At 37.4% G+C, this 16877-nt stretch overlaps 2 protein-coding genes across 5 annotated transcripts in view; one reads left to right on the top strand and one right to left on the bottom strand.

Annotated features, from left to right (window-relative positions):
• Positions 1 to 16877, bottom strand: part of RAD51B (RAD51 paralog B) — a 607462-nt gene that overhangs the window by 561018 nt on the left and 29567 nt on the right. For all 4 annotated transcript variants that reach the window (XM_061182686.1, XM_061182688.1, XM_061182685.1 and 1 more), the window contains exon 5: positions 8269 to 8405. In XM_061182686.1, the coding sequence (XP_061038669.1) occupies positions 8269 to 8405 (137 nt within the window). The remainder of the gene's footprint in view (positions 1 to 8268; positions 8406 to 16877) is intronic.
• Positions 5631 to 6349, top strand: LOC133085564 (large ribosomal subunit protein uL1-like). Its single transcript, XM_061182684.1, has one exon. The coding sequence runs from the start codon at positions 5656 to 5658 to the stop codon at positions 6307 to 6309; it is 654 nt and encodes a 217-aa protein (XP_061038667.1). The 5' UTR covers positions 5631 to 5655; the 3' UTR covers positions 6310 to 6349.

Genomic DNA, 16877 nt, shown 5'->3' with positions numbered 1-16877 from the left:
TCGATTCACAAATGATAGGACAGCTGGAACTGAACTAAGAAAAACCTACTCAGACTCATGAAACCATCTCAAAAAATGGTAAAAGGGAATTTATCTCCCCAGTTGTTTGCCCCCTGGGTTAAAGATCTGGATTTGTACCAACTAGCAAGTAGGTAAATGGTCCTAAGACCACACTGGTATTGCCTTCAGAATCAGCCAAAGTCATGTTGGGCACTACCACTACATGCCTCTCCCTGATACACTGGTTCAGAAAGAGTGATACTCTAGGTAGTTTGGTAGGAATTAAAGGGCACTGGCTGTAGGGTACTTGGCACCCTCAGAAATGACATTAATATCAAGTACAAAACTTCCTTCAGATCTAAGCTTGGCCATTGCTTCCACATGGTACCAACACAACATATACCTCTCCTTTGTATACTTAGTTACAATAGTTATAATTTTACAATTTTGTGGTTACTTGATTTTCTTCCTCCCCTGTTGGACTACATCTTTCTTCCTAGTTTTCAAAGCTCTTCTGATTTCATGACATCTCAGGAATGTCTACTTCTGCCTCTTACAATTCCAATTCTATGTCCCACCTCCCCAAGTCTCCACCTTCCAGGGTCCTGGGTCCCATCTCCTGCCTCCCCAGATCCCTCCGTCCTCCTCACACACATATCCATTTGCAGTTCTAAGATTGCTTTATTTTCCTTTATCCATTTTATTTCTCCCAAAGTTTTATTTCAAAAATTTCTATTACTACTACCATCCATATTACCTCCTTTTTTATTCTTAACCTCCAGTTCCATCTTTTTCTAATTATCCCCAATAGGGATAATATAGTATTCATTCAATTCATGTATACTGGAATTCTCATGGCTGCCAAAATTTCCATAGACAGGTCACTAACCTATTTATCCATATTCTCAAGGTATGTACAGCATATAGCATCTAAGACTATATGAGACCCTAAGCATAAGTCCAATAGGTAAAACAAATAAAAACAGACTTTTCCTGAATCAATCAGAAGAAGAAGATCCAGAACTCTGCCTGTTTAGCATTCCCCTCTCCCCAAGGCAGTCCCTGAGTACCTGAGGGTTTAGCACCAGATTATACTATTATCTAATTATTAAGCAGTACAGAAATACAATTGCAGCCTGTGATGAACAAGCATGATTAACATACTTCTCAAAAATACGTAAAAATGAGCTAGCTAGTGTATTGCTTTAAAAAAATATATAACTAACCATTCCAAAGTGCTTTTAAGTATATCACCCTCAAGGTTTTCTTTTTTCTTTTTTTTTTTCTTTCTTTCTTTCTTTCTTTCTTTATTTTTGGGCTGTGTTGGGTCTTCGTTGCTGCGTGCAGGCTTTCTCTAGTTGCGGCAAGCGGGAGCTACTCTTCATTGTGGTGCACGGGCTTCTCATTGCAATCGCTTCTCTTGTTGTGGAGCACGGGCTCTAGGCGTGCGGGCTTCAGTAGTTGTGGCACGTGGGCTCAGTAGTTGTGGCTGGCGGGCTCTAGAGTTCAGGCTCAGTAGTTGTGGCACACAGGCTTAGTTGCTCCGCGGCATGTGGAATCTTCCCGGACCAGGACTCAAACCCGTGTCTCCTGCACTGGCAGGCGGACTCTTAACCACTGCGCCAGCAAGGAAGTCCTTTCTTTTTTTTTTAATACATTTTAAACTTCACTTATTTTTATTTATTCTTCCTCTGTTTTTTTCCTCCTTCTTGATAAAAAGATATCTAGCAACTTATTGACAGAAATTATTTTCCACTTTTTTCACTTACCCTAAATTCTCTATATGTTAATCCTTTAATCTTCCTTCATGTTAATCCTTCAATTCACTTTCACATTTGTGTTTTTCTTTTTTAACTGATTTTTTTAAATTCTTTTTTTTTTTAATTTATTTTTGGCTGCGTTGGGTCTTCATTGCAGTGCGCGGGCTTCTCACTGCGGTGGCTTCTCTTGTTGTGGAGCACGGGCTCTCGGAATGTGGGCTTCGGTGGTTGCAGCACGTGGGTTCAGTAGTTGTGGCATGCGGGCTTAGTTGCTCCGCAACCCGTGGGATCTTCCCAGACCAAGGCTCGAACCCGTGTCCCCTGCACTGGCAGGCGGATTCTTAACCACTGTGCCACCAGGGAAGCCCTCATTTGTGCTTTTCGGAGAGCTTGTTTGAAGGACAAAATGGAGACAATTATCCATACAGAGACATACAGAAAGCTAAAGCATATTCCTTTTTGGGTCTTATATTTTCCTGCTTTATCTTTTATCTAAGTCCAAAAACTATCCCAGTTGTGGCAGACACTATTAATTACCTACCAATATCCATTCCCACTTCTTCCTTGCTATGGGAACCCCAATTTTACTCAGGCAGTTATGTTAACCAGCCCCATCACACTTGTTACAAATATGTTTTACCCTCACTTTTCCATCCTCCCTTGCATGTAGGGGTGACCAAGTGAGAAATCTGCAGAAGGATTCCAGAGAGTGAAAAGAAAATCAGCAGAGGGGAGGAGGCGGCTACTCTGAGAAGTATATTTTCCTAATAAAAGATATAATTGGCTCTTTCTCTTCTCACTGACTCGAGCACAGAATGGATATTATGCTTAAAATGTACCAGCCCTAGGTCTCTATCATCACTGAGAGACAGAACCAGTGCCAGCAACCACCTACTCAGGTCTTCCTGTTATGGGGAAAAATATAAACCTCTTGTTTATTAAGCCGCTGTTCTTTGTGTATCCAGTTGCTTGCAGGAGAAAGCTTTCCTAACTGATTGACCAACCTTCCCCAGTAACTCCAAACAGGGATCAAACGATATTGTAACAGCACAAATGAAATGTGACCAAGCATCACAGAGCCAGCTCCATGCTCTGAACTGCCATGACAAACTCCAGAAGGCACTATAAGAACACCAAGTCTGGCATCTACACAAAAGAGCATAGGGACCTTTGATTCCACCTGACCCTAGCACCAGATGATCACACTTTTCAAGCGTTGTGGAGAATAGACTAGAAAAATAAAAACAATATACATCTCAATCCTTGTCTTCAAATGACCTTCATAAGAGTTCCTTGTGAATTATGCAACATAATTCCAACAAAAGGGACAAAAATTTTACCACTCCATTTTCCAGCCTGCCTCTAATGCAAGTACTAAGTAATATGTACATAGGCAGGAAAAGATAATGAAGGAAAATAATTAATACAGAGAATGCAAAAAGTAGCCAATGAGACTAAATGCAAAGACAAAGAAAAACAAACAAAAATCTCCACAAATTAATACGGAAAATGTAGACTAGTCACCTGCTACTGGATTTCACCTAATTCACTGATAGGTTTTTAACCTACTCTGCACTGTAGTACTGATAACAACGAAATAATGCAACAGTTTAAGAAGACATTGTAAACTCAGCTTTGAAAGTGGTGCAAAAAAAGCAAGAATCCAATTACAGTGAACTAAACTGCTGTTATCAGAATAACCTTAATCCTTCAATTCTTTAAGCAAATGCCCCAGGACCTTTGTAAGAGCTATTTATACATTAGCTATTTATTACCTAATTGGCTATTTAATACCTTCTTGGCTTATGAGTTGAAAGCTAGTCATTGGCATTTTAAAGAGTACTTTTCACCTGGACAACCTGAGTGAGCCAATGTCTTTACCAGATTTAGCATCAAATATATTTGTATCAGCTTTAATATCAAATATGTTTCAACGTTCAGATTTCCAGTGGTGTCACATGTTTATGCTTCTGTTTTTGTTGGTTTTTTTTTTACCATTTATTTGTTAAAGATCCAAATAAGTTTATCACATTACAGTTGATCACTATGTCTTTTTCCCAGCTTTACTGAGATATAATTGACATATAACATTGTTTAAGTTTAAGGTGTACAATGTGATGTGAGCAATACATCTTTTTTTTAAGCTCAATTTTTTTTTTATTGAAGTATAATTGCTTTACAATGTTGTGTTAGTTTCTGCTGTACAATGAAGTGAATCAGCTATATGTATACATATATCCCCTCTCTCGGACCTCCCTCCCACCCATCCCACCCATCTAGGTCATCACAGAGCACCAAGCTGAGCTCCCTGTGCTATACAGCAGGTTCCAACTAGCTATCTAGTTTACACATGGTAGTGTATATATGTCTATCCTAATCTCCCAGTTCATCCCACCCTCCCCTTCCCCCCTGTGCCCACATGTCCATTCTCTATGTCTGTGTCTCTATTCCTGCCCTGCAAAGAGGTTCATCTGTACCATTTTTCAAAATTCCACATATATGCGTTAATATACGATATTTGTTTTTCTCTTTCTGACTTACTTAACTCTGTATGACAGACTCTAGGTCCATCCACATCTCTACAAATGACCCAATTTCATTCCTCTTTATGGCTGAGTAATACTGTTGGTGGGAATGTAAATTGATGCAGCCACTATAGAGAACAGTATGGAGGTTCCTTAAAAAACTGAAAATAGAACTACCATATGACCCAGCACTCCCACTACTGGGCATATATCCTGAGAAAACTATAATTCAAAAAGATACATGCACCCCAATGTTCTTTGCAGCATTATTTACAATAGCCAGGACATGGAAGCAACCTAAATGTCCTCGATACATCTTTTAAGTCTCTTTTAATCCAAAGGTTTATCCTCCAACTCTTTTTTTTTAATCCTACAAATTGTTGTTTGTTGTTTTCCACAGTTTGGATTTTCTGATTACATCCCTCGCGTGTAGTTTCACGTGTTGCTCTCTTCTCTGTATATGTTGTAAACTGGTCGTTGGATCTGAAAGCTTGATCACTTTCTGGTTTGATTATTCTTCCATCAGCAAGTACCACAATGACTGGTTGCCTTTTTGTGATGCTAGCACACTTTTCTGTTTATGAACTGTTTTTATTCACAACACTTCTGACACCAAATGTGTGGGTTTTCTATACTAAGCAATTTTCCAGTTCCCTATGGACACCAACTGGGTGTCCTACAAGTCAAGTCAATTCTAACACTAACTACTAGGAGTTAACTCAGACACCGCAGGTTAAAGTCTCAGACTCACAAGACTGCCCCCACTTCAGACAACAATCACAAGTCCTAGGCCTCTGGTACTTCAGACCAACCAGCTATAAATCGGGAGTACCAGCACCTCAATGTGTTCACCAACCCAGAAGCTCTCCAAACCCTATCAGTTAGAGGGATCTGTGGAGATTCCATTACATGGGCATGATTAATTAAATGGGAATGCTGATTGATCCATTTCTAGTCCCTCTTCCCTCCTCAGAGGTTGGGGAGGTAGGGCTGAAAGTTCAACCCTATAATTACATGACCAGTTCCTCTGGCTACCAGCCCCCTTCAGATGCAATCTAGGGACCCACCAAGAGTCATCTCGTTAGAATAAACTCAGGTATGGTTGGAAAGGGGCTAATTACGAATAACAAATTATGCTCCTCTCAGCTCTATCACTCAGGAAATTCCAAAGGTTTTAGAAGTTTGTTTGTCAGTAACCAGGATGACAACAAAATGTGTATTTATTATATCACAATATTCAGTTCTTAGATCACTAGATTATTAGGGTTTATAATTTGGTTATATTGTATCATTCCTTCCTCATTTATTATTGGAATACTTCTATAAAAAAGACATTTGGCTCTTTTCCGGTTCTCGCGGCGCCAGGGACTATGAGCAGCAAAGTCTCCCGAGACACCCTCTACGAGGCAGTGCGGGAAGTCCTGCACGGGAACCAGCGCAAGCGCCGGAAGTTTTTGGAGACGGTGGAGCTTCAGATAAGCCTGAAGAACTATGACCCTCAGAAGGACAAACGCTTCTCGGGCACCGTCAGGCTTAAGTCCACTCCCCGCCCCAAGTTCTCCGTGTGTGTTCTGGGGGACCAGCAGCATTGTGATGAGGCCAAGGCTGTGGATATCCCCCACATGGACATCGAGGCTCTGAAGAAACTCAACAAGAATAAGAAACTAGTCAAGAAGCTGGCCAAGAAGTATGATGCCTTTTTGGCTTCAGAGTCTCTGATCAAGCAGATCCCACGAATCCTGGGCCCAGGCCTGAATAAGGCCGGCAAGTTCCCTTCCTTGCTGACCCACAATGAGAACATGGTGGCCAAAGTTGATGAAGTGAAGTCCACAATCAAGTTCCAGATGAAGAAGGTGCTGTGTCTGGCAGTGGCTGTTGGCCACGTGAAAATGACAGATGATGAGCTTGTGTACAACATCCACTTAGCTGTCAACTTCCTGGTGTCGTTGCTCAAGAAAAATTGGCAGAACGTTCAGGCTTTGTACATTAAGAGCACCATGGGCAAGCCCCAGCGCCTGTACTAAGGCACAGCTTAATAAACCATACTCCCACCATTTAAAAAAAAAAAAAAAAAAAAAAAAAAAGACATTTGTTACTTAGTAATACAAATTCGTAATTTGTTACTTAGTAATACAGTTTGTATTGAAAAGAGAATAAATGCTTGATTTCCTTTTTTTTTTTTTTAACTTATTTTCAAAATAATAAGTTGCTTCTCCAGAATTCTCCAATGGTAATCAATTTGTTGCTTTTCATTTTATTTATTTATTTATTTATTTATTTATTTTTGGCTGCGTTGGGTCTTCGATGCTGCGCATGGGCTTTCTCTAGTTGCGGAGAGCGGGGGCTACTCTTCATTGTGGTGCACAGGCTTCTCATTGCAGTGGCTTCTCGTTGTGGAGCACAGGCTCTAGGCATGCAGGCGTCTGTAGTTGTGGCATGCGGGCTCAGTAGTTGTGGTTCATGGGCTCCAGAGTGCAGGCTCAGTAGGTGTGGTGCACGGGCTTAGTTGCTCCACGGTATGTGGGATCTTCCCAGATCAGGGCTCGAACGCACGACCCCTGCATTGACAGGCGGATTCTCAACCACTGTGCCACCAGGGAAGTCCTGCTTTCCATTTCTTAATATTATAGACTCATGAATTTAAACATATTCCATGTGTTTCAATCAACTTCTATTATTGTTCTACTGGTGCTCAATTTGTTTCATCTTTGGCCAGTGGGAGCTCTTCAGGTTGACTCCAGAGTCCTTCTGACACTCCCTTAGCTAGTCGTTGATAGCTTTCTTGCTATCAGATAAGATGTTTCAGACTCAACTTAAAAACCTCCTAATACTCTGGTTTCTCTTCAGATTGAATAAATCTTTTGCCTTTTACGAAAACAAACAAACAAACAAAACTTTCTGCTCCATAGCTAGAATCAGCCATTCCCCCATGGAACTCTCATTCCTTTTAGTAGGATATGGTATCTGGATTCCACGATCTGAGAGCAATTCCTTCAATTCCTGTCAATTCCTTCATTTATCAAACATTTTCTGAGCAGTTAGTATGTGTCAGTCATAGGATTTGGCTTTCAAGATACAAAGATATAACACAAACTCAAAGAGCTGACAAACCAGTGGCATATACTTAGAAAGAATAGATAATCAAGACATGTAGAACAAAGCAAATAAGCTCTAGGCAAAATAATCCATTTGGAATTTATCTGGTCAGGTAATACACTTTGATCTTTGTAGTACTCTTAGAGAGAAATAAGTAAGATTCACTGTGACATAACTAGAGAAAGACCCAAAGAACTATACCTATACTATACCTTGGCTAAGAAAACAGAATTGAATCATTCTCTAGATATATAAAGCACTGCTACTTATGAACGTCAATCAGAGCAGGGGAAGAGGAGATCAGACTTCTCTTCAGGTATACAGAGTTACACAAATGACTGAATGCCTTTCTCATAGAATGTTAAAATAAAGGTCCTTGCCAAACTAAGGAAATCTTTTCTTTCTAAGCATGCATATACTGACCATCAGTGTGTTTCTTGCATTTAATACCATACTATTTCAAAGATTAAAGTAAAATATTTCTCAAGCAAAAAATGTTTTGAAAATTGCAATTTTTCCATTCACTAATATTTTACTTCCAACTAGAAATTACTTACAAAGCAGCTTACCTTTTGTCTGTCTTATTAACTTTCCCTCTTCTCCATTTTCTACTTACATACCTCTCTCTGTTTCTTAAACTTGTTTCTTCCTGACTTTCTGCAAAACACAGCTTATTCAGGAACCCCACTCAAATCAATAAGAAAGGGATAGAAAAGGCAAAAAGAAATTGCTGCCTGTGTCAATTTTAAAAGGAAAATTCCTTTAAAACAGTATCTAACACTCTGTATTCTCAAAAATAAAAAATGTTAACTTGTTTGTAAATGTTACATGCTGTATATAAGTTACAAAAATAAAGCATTATAATGAAAAATAATAAAATCTCCCACCTTTCAGCACTAAATGCTGACTCTGTGTCAATGTACACAACAGCTCCTTCTAATCCTCCCATGTTGGTAGGTAATGTAGCCAAAATGCTCATCATTATACAAAACTGTGTTTTTCCACAACCTGGTGGACCTGTAATCTAAAAAAAAAAAAAAAAAAATTGTTATTTGTATAAACATTACAATCTAATCAAAGCAAAATCCCTTTAAGAACTTGCCACATACACAGTCCAACTAACCTGGGTTCCCAGAGAGAACATTCTAATACGCCCCTTGTATGTAATAAATTAACCTCTCCCCCCCCCATGCATCTGAACTGGTACTAGTTATGCACCATCCTTGGGAGAAATGAGAAAATAGTCACCCAGACCATCCTCTGTGTTCTGTAGTTCAGATGAAAAACTGGTTGAGAAAGCCTTGAGGATTCATTTATAAATTCACAACTTGGAGTTCTATACCTTTTCCTCATTAAGACATTTATAGAAAGATCTTGAAAATATTTAAGAGGCTTTAATAATTGGTTTAGCATTTGTTATAAATTGGCCTTTCAAAACAATTTTGTACTAGTCCCATTAAAAGGTACTTTGATCTTTATTCTTAAAAGTATTTAGGAGTAAAAGGTATTGATATATACAATTTAATTTCAAATGAATCAGAAAAAAAGTGTATGTGTCTCTGTGTGTGTGTGTCTGTGTAGAAGAGAGATAAAGCAAATAAAACAAAACTCAATAATTACTGAATCTAGGTGATTCATACTTTGAAGTGTATATTTTAAAATTTTAGTTGGTGGAAAGCTATTTTGAGATTATAAAATTAGAAAACAAGAGGGTATAGATGGAAAAGAATAGGACATTAATCACAGGCATACTTGAGTCCAACAGGAAGTAGTTAACAAAAATTAATTTGAAAATATTAAAAATATCCCCTTTAACACGCTATTTGTCATACTGGCTGTGGCATCCAAATTTTAAGAACCAAAACACTATCCCTTTTGTGAGGATAACACTAATGAACAATTTTTCACAATAGGAAGAAGGGAAAAGAAGAGGAGGAAAGGAGAGAAGAAAATCTCAGGTAGAGATGAACAAAAGTCCAAGCTAAGACTGAGACACACTAGATCTGAAGAAACTGTCTCAGATATACTATGAAGCAGGAAGAAATAAGAAGGGATGACCCACGAGTCTAAATCATGGAGGCCAATGGTTCTCAAACATGAGTGAACATTAGAATCACCTGGCAAGCTCATTAACCAGCATTTCTGGTTAACAATAGGTCTGAAATAGGGCCTGAAAATTTACATTTCTAGTTAAGTTGACACTGATGCTGCTCTACATTTGAGAACCACTGTTTTTGGAATTTAGAGTAAGGGTAGACTTCATTTATCAAAGCTTAACATTAAAAAAAACAAAAGCTCACAAGCTAGAAACCATGTGCTGATTTATAATCTCTAAAACAATGATTTAGACTTTTAGGATAAATAATTGCTGCTAGTAATAACAGTGTGCCAGATCATGAGTGATCAGTGAAAACTCCAAAGTTCTTTGACTACATACTCCAACAAACAAACCAAAAAAATAAAATAAAAATTTTAGTATGAACCTCCAATATATGCATATGTATTATATATATACTATTTTACTAATACATTCTAGGCAGTATAAAACCACGTAAAATAGGGATTAAAAAATAAAGATTACAAGCATTTAAAAATAGTTTCATATCTTGTTTTAATTCTAAAATACAATACAAATCAATAGTTTCATAACATATATTGGTTGTACAGATCTTTTCACTCTCATAAAAACTTATTAGCACTTTTAGTGGAGCAAAGATAATAATGAAAATAAATGAAACTATGTATGCTGTTTTTTAAATATTGATTTAAATATTTTGTTATTCAGTAACTGAAATGTCAGTTCCTAAGTTTTGCTTATTTCAGTACTTAATTGCAATGGCTCTACAGTTGAGAAGGTGATAATTGCAAAACTGCAAGGATTGAAATTAAAGAAATACATGATTTGTTGTACTTAGGAAATCATTATTTTTTTAATACCTCTTTCAATTATCAAAAGTTTTTGTTGAACTCTGGCTAATAAATTTCCATCTTCCCTCATATCAATTAATTATTCTTGTAAACTAATCAAAATATATATTTTTTTTTTTAAATATATTTATTTATTTATTTAATTTTGGCTGCGTTGGGTCTTCGTTGCTGCACGCGGGCTTTCTCTAGTTGCGGTGAGCGGGGGCTACTCTTCGTTGTGGTGCACGGGCTTCTCATTGCGGTGGCTGCTTCTCTTGTTGCGGGCTTAAGTAGTTGTAGCGCGAGGGCTCTAGAGTGCAGGCTCAGTAGCTGTGGCTCGCGGGCTCTAGAGCGCAGGCTCAGTAGTTGTGGCGCACGGGCTTAGCTGCTCCGTGGCATGTGGGATCTTCCCGCACCAGGGCTCAAACCCGTGTCCCCTGCACTGGCAGGCGGATTCTTAACCACTGCACCACCAGGGAAGTCCCCAATCAAAATTTATTGACTTTTAACATTTTTAACAATTGGTTCCACAATCAAAGGAAACTATTTGGAAGATTCCTTAACAGTATAGAAAATATTGTTAAAGTTTTTTAAAGTGTGCAGATAGTAAAGTTTTCACAAGATACACATCTTTGATGACAAAAATCACATGATAAAAGAAACATTTCCAAGCAATGATTTGAAAAACACTCTGTATTTTGATCTCTGTCTTTTAAGAAGCAGTTACTTTCGCACTCATTGTAAAAATATCCTTTACTTTGAAGGGATGGAGTAAGAGTGTTCCACTGGTTGCTTGCTTGCTTGATTTTCAATCTGCTAGGTGGCATATTACATAGCCACTTGTTATACAAAAAGTGTCAGCAAATTTGACATATCTTGTCTTTTCATTTAAAAAAAGTTTCACTCAAAAAACAAAAGAAGTTTCACCCATCTTTAAATTCAACAGTCTTTTACAATCTTTGCTGTGAGATAACCAAAGAAGCTCTTGTGATTCAAATGACTTTCATGGTCACTCCTCATCTCATTACAGACTATACTACAAAGAGTCAATACTTTACCAGTCAGGTTTTTATAAAAATTGTACCATCCTGAAGCACTCTTCACACATCTGACATCAGCTTCTGTGTTGCTATAGACTGCCTAAGGATGATGTAACCGAAAAATTCAGAGTTTTACAGAGAACATTCGTATACCCACTACCTAGACTCTGCAACTGCCATTTTATTGTTACTATACTATAGTACAGTATACTACTACACTATACTATCCATCAATCCATCCTTCTATCCATTCATCAATCCATCTTAGATGTTTTTAAATGCATTTCAAAGTAAGTCAAAGACATAAAAATACTTTCCCCTAACAGTTCAGTGTGTATATAATTAACCTGAGTTTAATGTGTATGATTTTTTTTTCTTTTAAGGTAAATTTTACACACAATGAAATGCCCAAATCTTGAGTGTATTATTTGATGAGTTCCAGCAAATGTATATACATATGCAATCTAAACCCCTGTCAAAGTTGGAACATTAACATTACTACCAGGAAATTCCCTCATAAACATTGCTTTATATTCAAGAAGTCATTTATTTTTGAGAATATATCTTCCTTGATACATCTTTACTTTTGTGGCCCAAAAATAATTTAGTTCATGTATTTCATTACTGAAACAGAATCTAGCTTATTAATACGATAATCTGGGCCCTGTTAGAAACTTCTGTACTTTTATTATATAGCATCTTTCCACAATGAATAACTTGGTTTAATTCTTGATGCTTATCATCAGCAATGATTTCCACCTGAAAGTATTTATTTGCAAAAGAATCCATTTAACTTGTTGCCATGTTGTTTCCTATGTCTTATTTCATCCACCTTACCGTAACAGGACAGGAAGAATGAGAGTGTCCCTGACAGTACTAACAATGTATTGCATTTGGTCTTTTGCTCTTAAGAAAACCCAAAAGAGGCTTTTAAATATCTATCATTAATTTTAGTGAAATTTTTCTAGATATTGAATATGCATCACATGACTTTAAACGTCACTGAAAAACCTGTGGAGGTTCGTCTTCCTGTGGTGTGTTTCTTAACTATGATGGCTTCCTACTATCATTTGCCAGTATTTCAAGGAACAAAATAACAGAGGAAGTTTCACTGTTAACAATAATGGATACGATTCCATATATCAAACTGTTTTCTTTATAATTTCAAATATTTTGGATGTCTTCACAGATGAGATTAGACTGTCATTGATTTTTACTTCATTAATTGTAGGAGAGTCATCAGCTCTGACTTTTATGTACATGTGGTTCACTTCTGCTCACATTATTAGTATTGCCTTCAATATATAGTTTCTTTGCAGGAATCTTTTTATGCCATTTGTCTGCTTTGTGAGGTATGATTTAGTTAAATCAATAAATCCACCTAACTAGGTACATGCAGAACTATAATTCATCCCAATATGTTGAAAATAAAGATACAATCAAGGTGCCCCTGTCAACCTTCTGTATCCTTTCCTCATGGACTATACCTGACACATGACAGTCGAACATACAGACCAAGTGAGGATGCCAGTGTCAATCCACTTATTAAATATCAATAAAAGTTTATTTCATGTTTTAAACTGAAATACCAATAAAAGTTCTAATATCTTCTTGCCACAACCCAATGGACCATCTTACATACTGTCCTTTGGAGACTGGTAGTTTTGAAGAGCCCAAAACACTTTTCATGGACCTTTTATCATCCTCAAGGACAACATGGTTCAAATTAATCACCAGACATCAGAGCAAAGGAAACTTCTATCAATAATAGTTGAAAGGGGATCTTGAAAATGAGAAATGATGACTCTTCAGAGTGCTAACTAACAGAGGAACAAAGGACTTCCTTTCTATACATAGTATCTACATGCCTGGTTTTAGATATGTTCTAAGATTTAATGAGCTTAAACCCATGAAATGCTTTGTGATTTTTAGTGGAAAGGTGAAACAAGCCCCCAATTTAAAAACATTTTTTAAGATGTTATATATGAATATATTCAGTAAAGTATCAAATACCATGATACTGTCAGGTGTTATCTTATTATTCCATCTTCAAAGAAAACATGTAAAAAAAAATCTGAAGTTAAACAAATGCAACTGGTATTTTACCTGCATCATTATTTTTATGTACTGATTCAGTACAGTCTTGAGAAAAGTAGAATATCACATGAATAACATAAGATTTCTGGGTTCATTTGGTTTTTGTATGCTTGCTTTACTTTGCATTCGAATTTGGATATTAACATTTTCTTTAAACTATAATAACTAATTTCTAATTCTTTAGCAATCTCAGATCCTTTTCATATATTTTTCCTCTCTAACCTCAAAAAAATATGCTATATGCAATTTTTATGGGCTGGCTGGAGTTAAATTTCATTATTTTTTCAGGTTTACTTAGTGGGTTAAAACATTTCAACATTAATAATTTTTAGCTTCAGATAGTTTAGCTCTGACTTCTAGCAGCCAAACCACAAAATTTCAAATTGTGTTCAGTTCCCAGGTTCAGCTCCAATGGTGGTTAGAAAGAGAGAACATGCCAAACCAGAATAGTCTAAGTGATTTGCTTCTTGGAAACTCAGAGTGAATACAGCATTTACACACGGAAGACACCAGTAAAATACAATTAGCTTCATAGAGTTAGAGCCTGAGTTTCAACAATCCTGCATGAGAAATGTAAAAGAACAGAAAGAAAACAACCGGTAGTGAAGATCACTAGAATATCAACAAGGAAGCAAATATTAGCAATTGCTTTAAAGCGGGAAGAGAATTATTACCAAGAAAAGAAAGTCTAATTATATTAAAGTGAAAATGAAGCCTAGTCATTTTAGTCTTAAAAAAGATTCACTGGTAGAGATGAATGTGAAACCTGGACCTATTGGGGCCTAAAATCTTACCTAGTAACTCTTCCCCACATTCAAAATAGGGGCATGAGGATGGGGCAATCCACCAAGCCAACACTTTGCAGAGAAAATTTAAGTACTGCCTGGTTCTGATCTGAGAAAAGAGCACGTGGAAACGTCATAGCATCTTTTTAATGGCCCCCTTCCCCCAGCATCTAACTACTCGTCTCCATGTGCTCTACTATTATGTATAAATACGATTAGGTCTTCAGACCTACAGAATTCTTTTTAAGAGTCATTCTCTGAATCCTAAAACAGACAAGCAAAGAAACAAAAAGCAAACAATCTCAGAAAGGTTGGGTAGCTCTTTGCCTTGTGAAAGAAATCTTGATCTTAAATTACTTTATATCAACAAGTGGAAGATTTCATATCTTAAATTCTGTCCACCACTCCCTCTTACTCAATACTGACAACTGCTGTTTTTAAAGTAAATGGGAAGGGAAGGAAAAAAAGAAGGGAGGGGAACAGAACAGAAAAAAAGCAAGAGGACATGGAAATGACAAGTACCACAAGCTTCACAGTAAAAAAAAAAAAAAATCAAACTGTCAAGAGATATAATAATTTATTTAACAATCATATAATATGTGCCATATAAAAGACTTTATGAAACCTTCATGGAGAAAGATGTTTATTTCTAAATCAGGAAATGAGTGAAGAATTAGGAACAATGATTCAATCAACCACATATGCTAAACTCCTGTACTAGGACAAAGGCCTGGTTGTCCTGCCTTTCAAAACACTGGGCAGGATAAACAAATCCCATCAGCAGACCACATTCAAGGAACACTGATTAGAAATCTCTCCCTAGTTTTCCTACTGTTGTTGCTGCACATGGAGCCGACCAGAATCTGACTGCAGCTTGAAGGAGATGAGACCCACCCTGGCCAACCTGCAGACCCATGAGCAAGAAAAATTACTGTTTGCTGTTGTTGTGAGCAGACTTGAGCAGCCAAAATTGACTGATAAAGCATTTATGTTTTATACTTCACTGTTGATACATTTCTATATATACCAAGGCCCTTGTGGACACTTGAATTTACAAGCCCTGACTTATTGTCTCCTGTGATCTTTAGACCACAGCCCACCCCGCCAACTAAAAAGAAGCAGAACTGAAATATTTAACTGTTCTGAGGAAAAGTTAGGAAGCCGAAACAGGACTCTGGCGTCCTGCCTCTACCTTTTTGGGACAGTAGGATGGTGACTTCCAAAGCAAAACTGCCCTACTCAAGGAGGACACCTGGTCTCCTTAAATCATGAACAAAGCATAGAAATGACTCAGGAAACACAAATAATGTAGACACATGCTACATTGTTTCTCATTATTTACAGCAAGGATCTGGGTGTAATCATTACTCTTAAATGTCATAAAGATTTGGCAGTGCTTCACAGGTTTACCCTTCCAGAGGTACCCTCCAAACAAGACATGCAGATGCTACATCTCTTTTCGCTGACATGAGTTTGGACCAGTACTCTAGTCCTGTAATCTCTGGATTACAGTATGAAAATACCTTTTTTAATGATCCCTTTAAATACAACCTTTAATTTTACCTAATCACATCAGCATCTTTGTCATGCACTCTCAGCAGGGATGATAGTGACCCCAAAGGCAAAACTTGGTTTTGCTTGGGGAGGAGGGATTTTACTCTTTTTCCATATAAAGCACAGATCTACATACAGTACATAAACAGATATAAAGTATATCTATGGTATTAAAATCTCGTGGGGGGCAGGGGTTTATTAGGGGAAAAAATGTCTAAAAAGCTCCTTAGGGGGTGATAATGAAAAAAAGATTGAGAAACACTGATCTGATCTGTATTACCTCACATGAGAAGGCTACCATTACATGGTCTGATCTCCACATAACGCAAACATTTAAAGTTTAAACTTTAAACATATCTTTACTACCAATACTGTTATAATAGATGCAGAATTATCTGCTTATATATTCCATAAGTGAGGAATTTGAGGTTCTCTGGGAATGAGACAAAGCCCTGTAGCTCACTTCCATTAGTGATTCAGCAGAGTTGGTTTCTCTTTGATTTCTCCTCTGCTGCTTTGCCTTTGGCATGAGTAGCACTTCTCTAATTCCACTTTTAATCTTGGTGCTGTAACTGAACATACACAGATTCAGTGCAGTTCACATAAATCAAAACTGATGATAAATAAATTAGGGTGTTTTGAAGTCAGAGTCAGGAAAGAGCAGCTATAAAAGTGACAGCAGAATGTTTCCAGATTTATTCTTACTCCCTCAAGTCATCTCCAGGCCTAGTCTAAGTTTACTCAACTAGATGCCTTACCTCTTACCTTCACCAGATCTAACTTCTATCTGATATCCAGGACTCCAGGTTTGAACTTTTCACCAGAAACAAAGATCGTGCAATGCAATTTAGTTAGACATCTCCACTGAGACCTGTATGAGTTATTGCTATGTAACAAATGACCACAAACCTAGCAGCTTTAAAACAACACCCGTTTATTATCTCACAGTTCTGTAGGTCAGTGAGCCACTTTGGAGGCATCTCCTCCAGCTCCAGTCAAGTTTTCAGATAATGGCAGCCTCAGCCAATATCTTAACTGTAATCTCATGAGGGACCAGAACCAAAAACAGCCAGCTAAGCTGCTTCTGAATTCCTGACTCACAGAAATTGTGTG

The sequence above is a fragment of the Eubalaena glacialis genome, chromosome 2 (genome assembly GCF_028564815.1).
Source record: "Eubalaena glacialis isolate mEubGla1 chromosome 2, mEubGla1.1.hap2.+ XY, whole genome shotgun sequence".
NCBI lineage: Eukaryota > Metazoa > Chordata > Mammalia > Artiodactyla > Balaenidae > Eubalaena > Eubalaena glacialis.
The sequence above is the reverse complement of the archived record's forward strand: the minus strand, read 5'-3'. Positions and strand labels throughout refer to the sequence as shown.

Excerpts from the sequence above, each read along its gene's own strand:
- LOC133085564 (XM_061182684.1), top strand. The coding sequence starts at position 5,656 with ATGAGCAGCAAAGTCTCCCGAGACACCCTCTACGAGGCAGTGCGGGAA.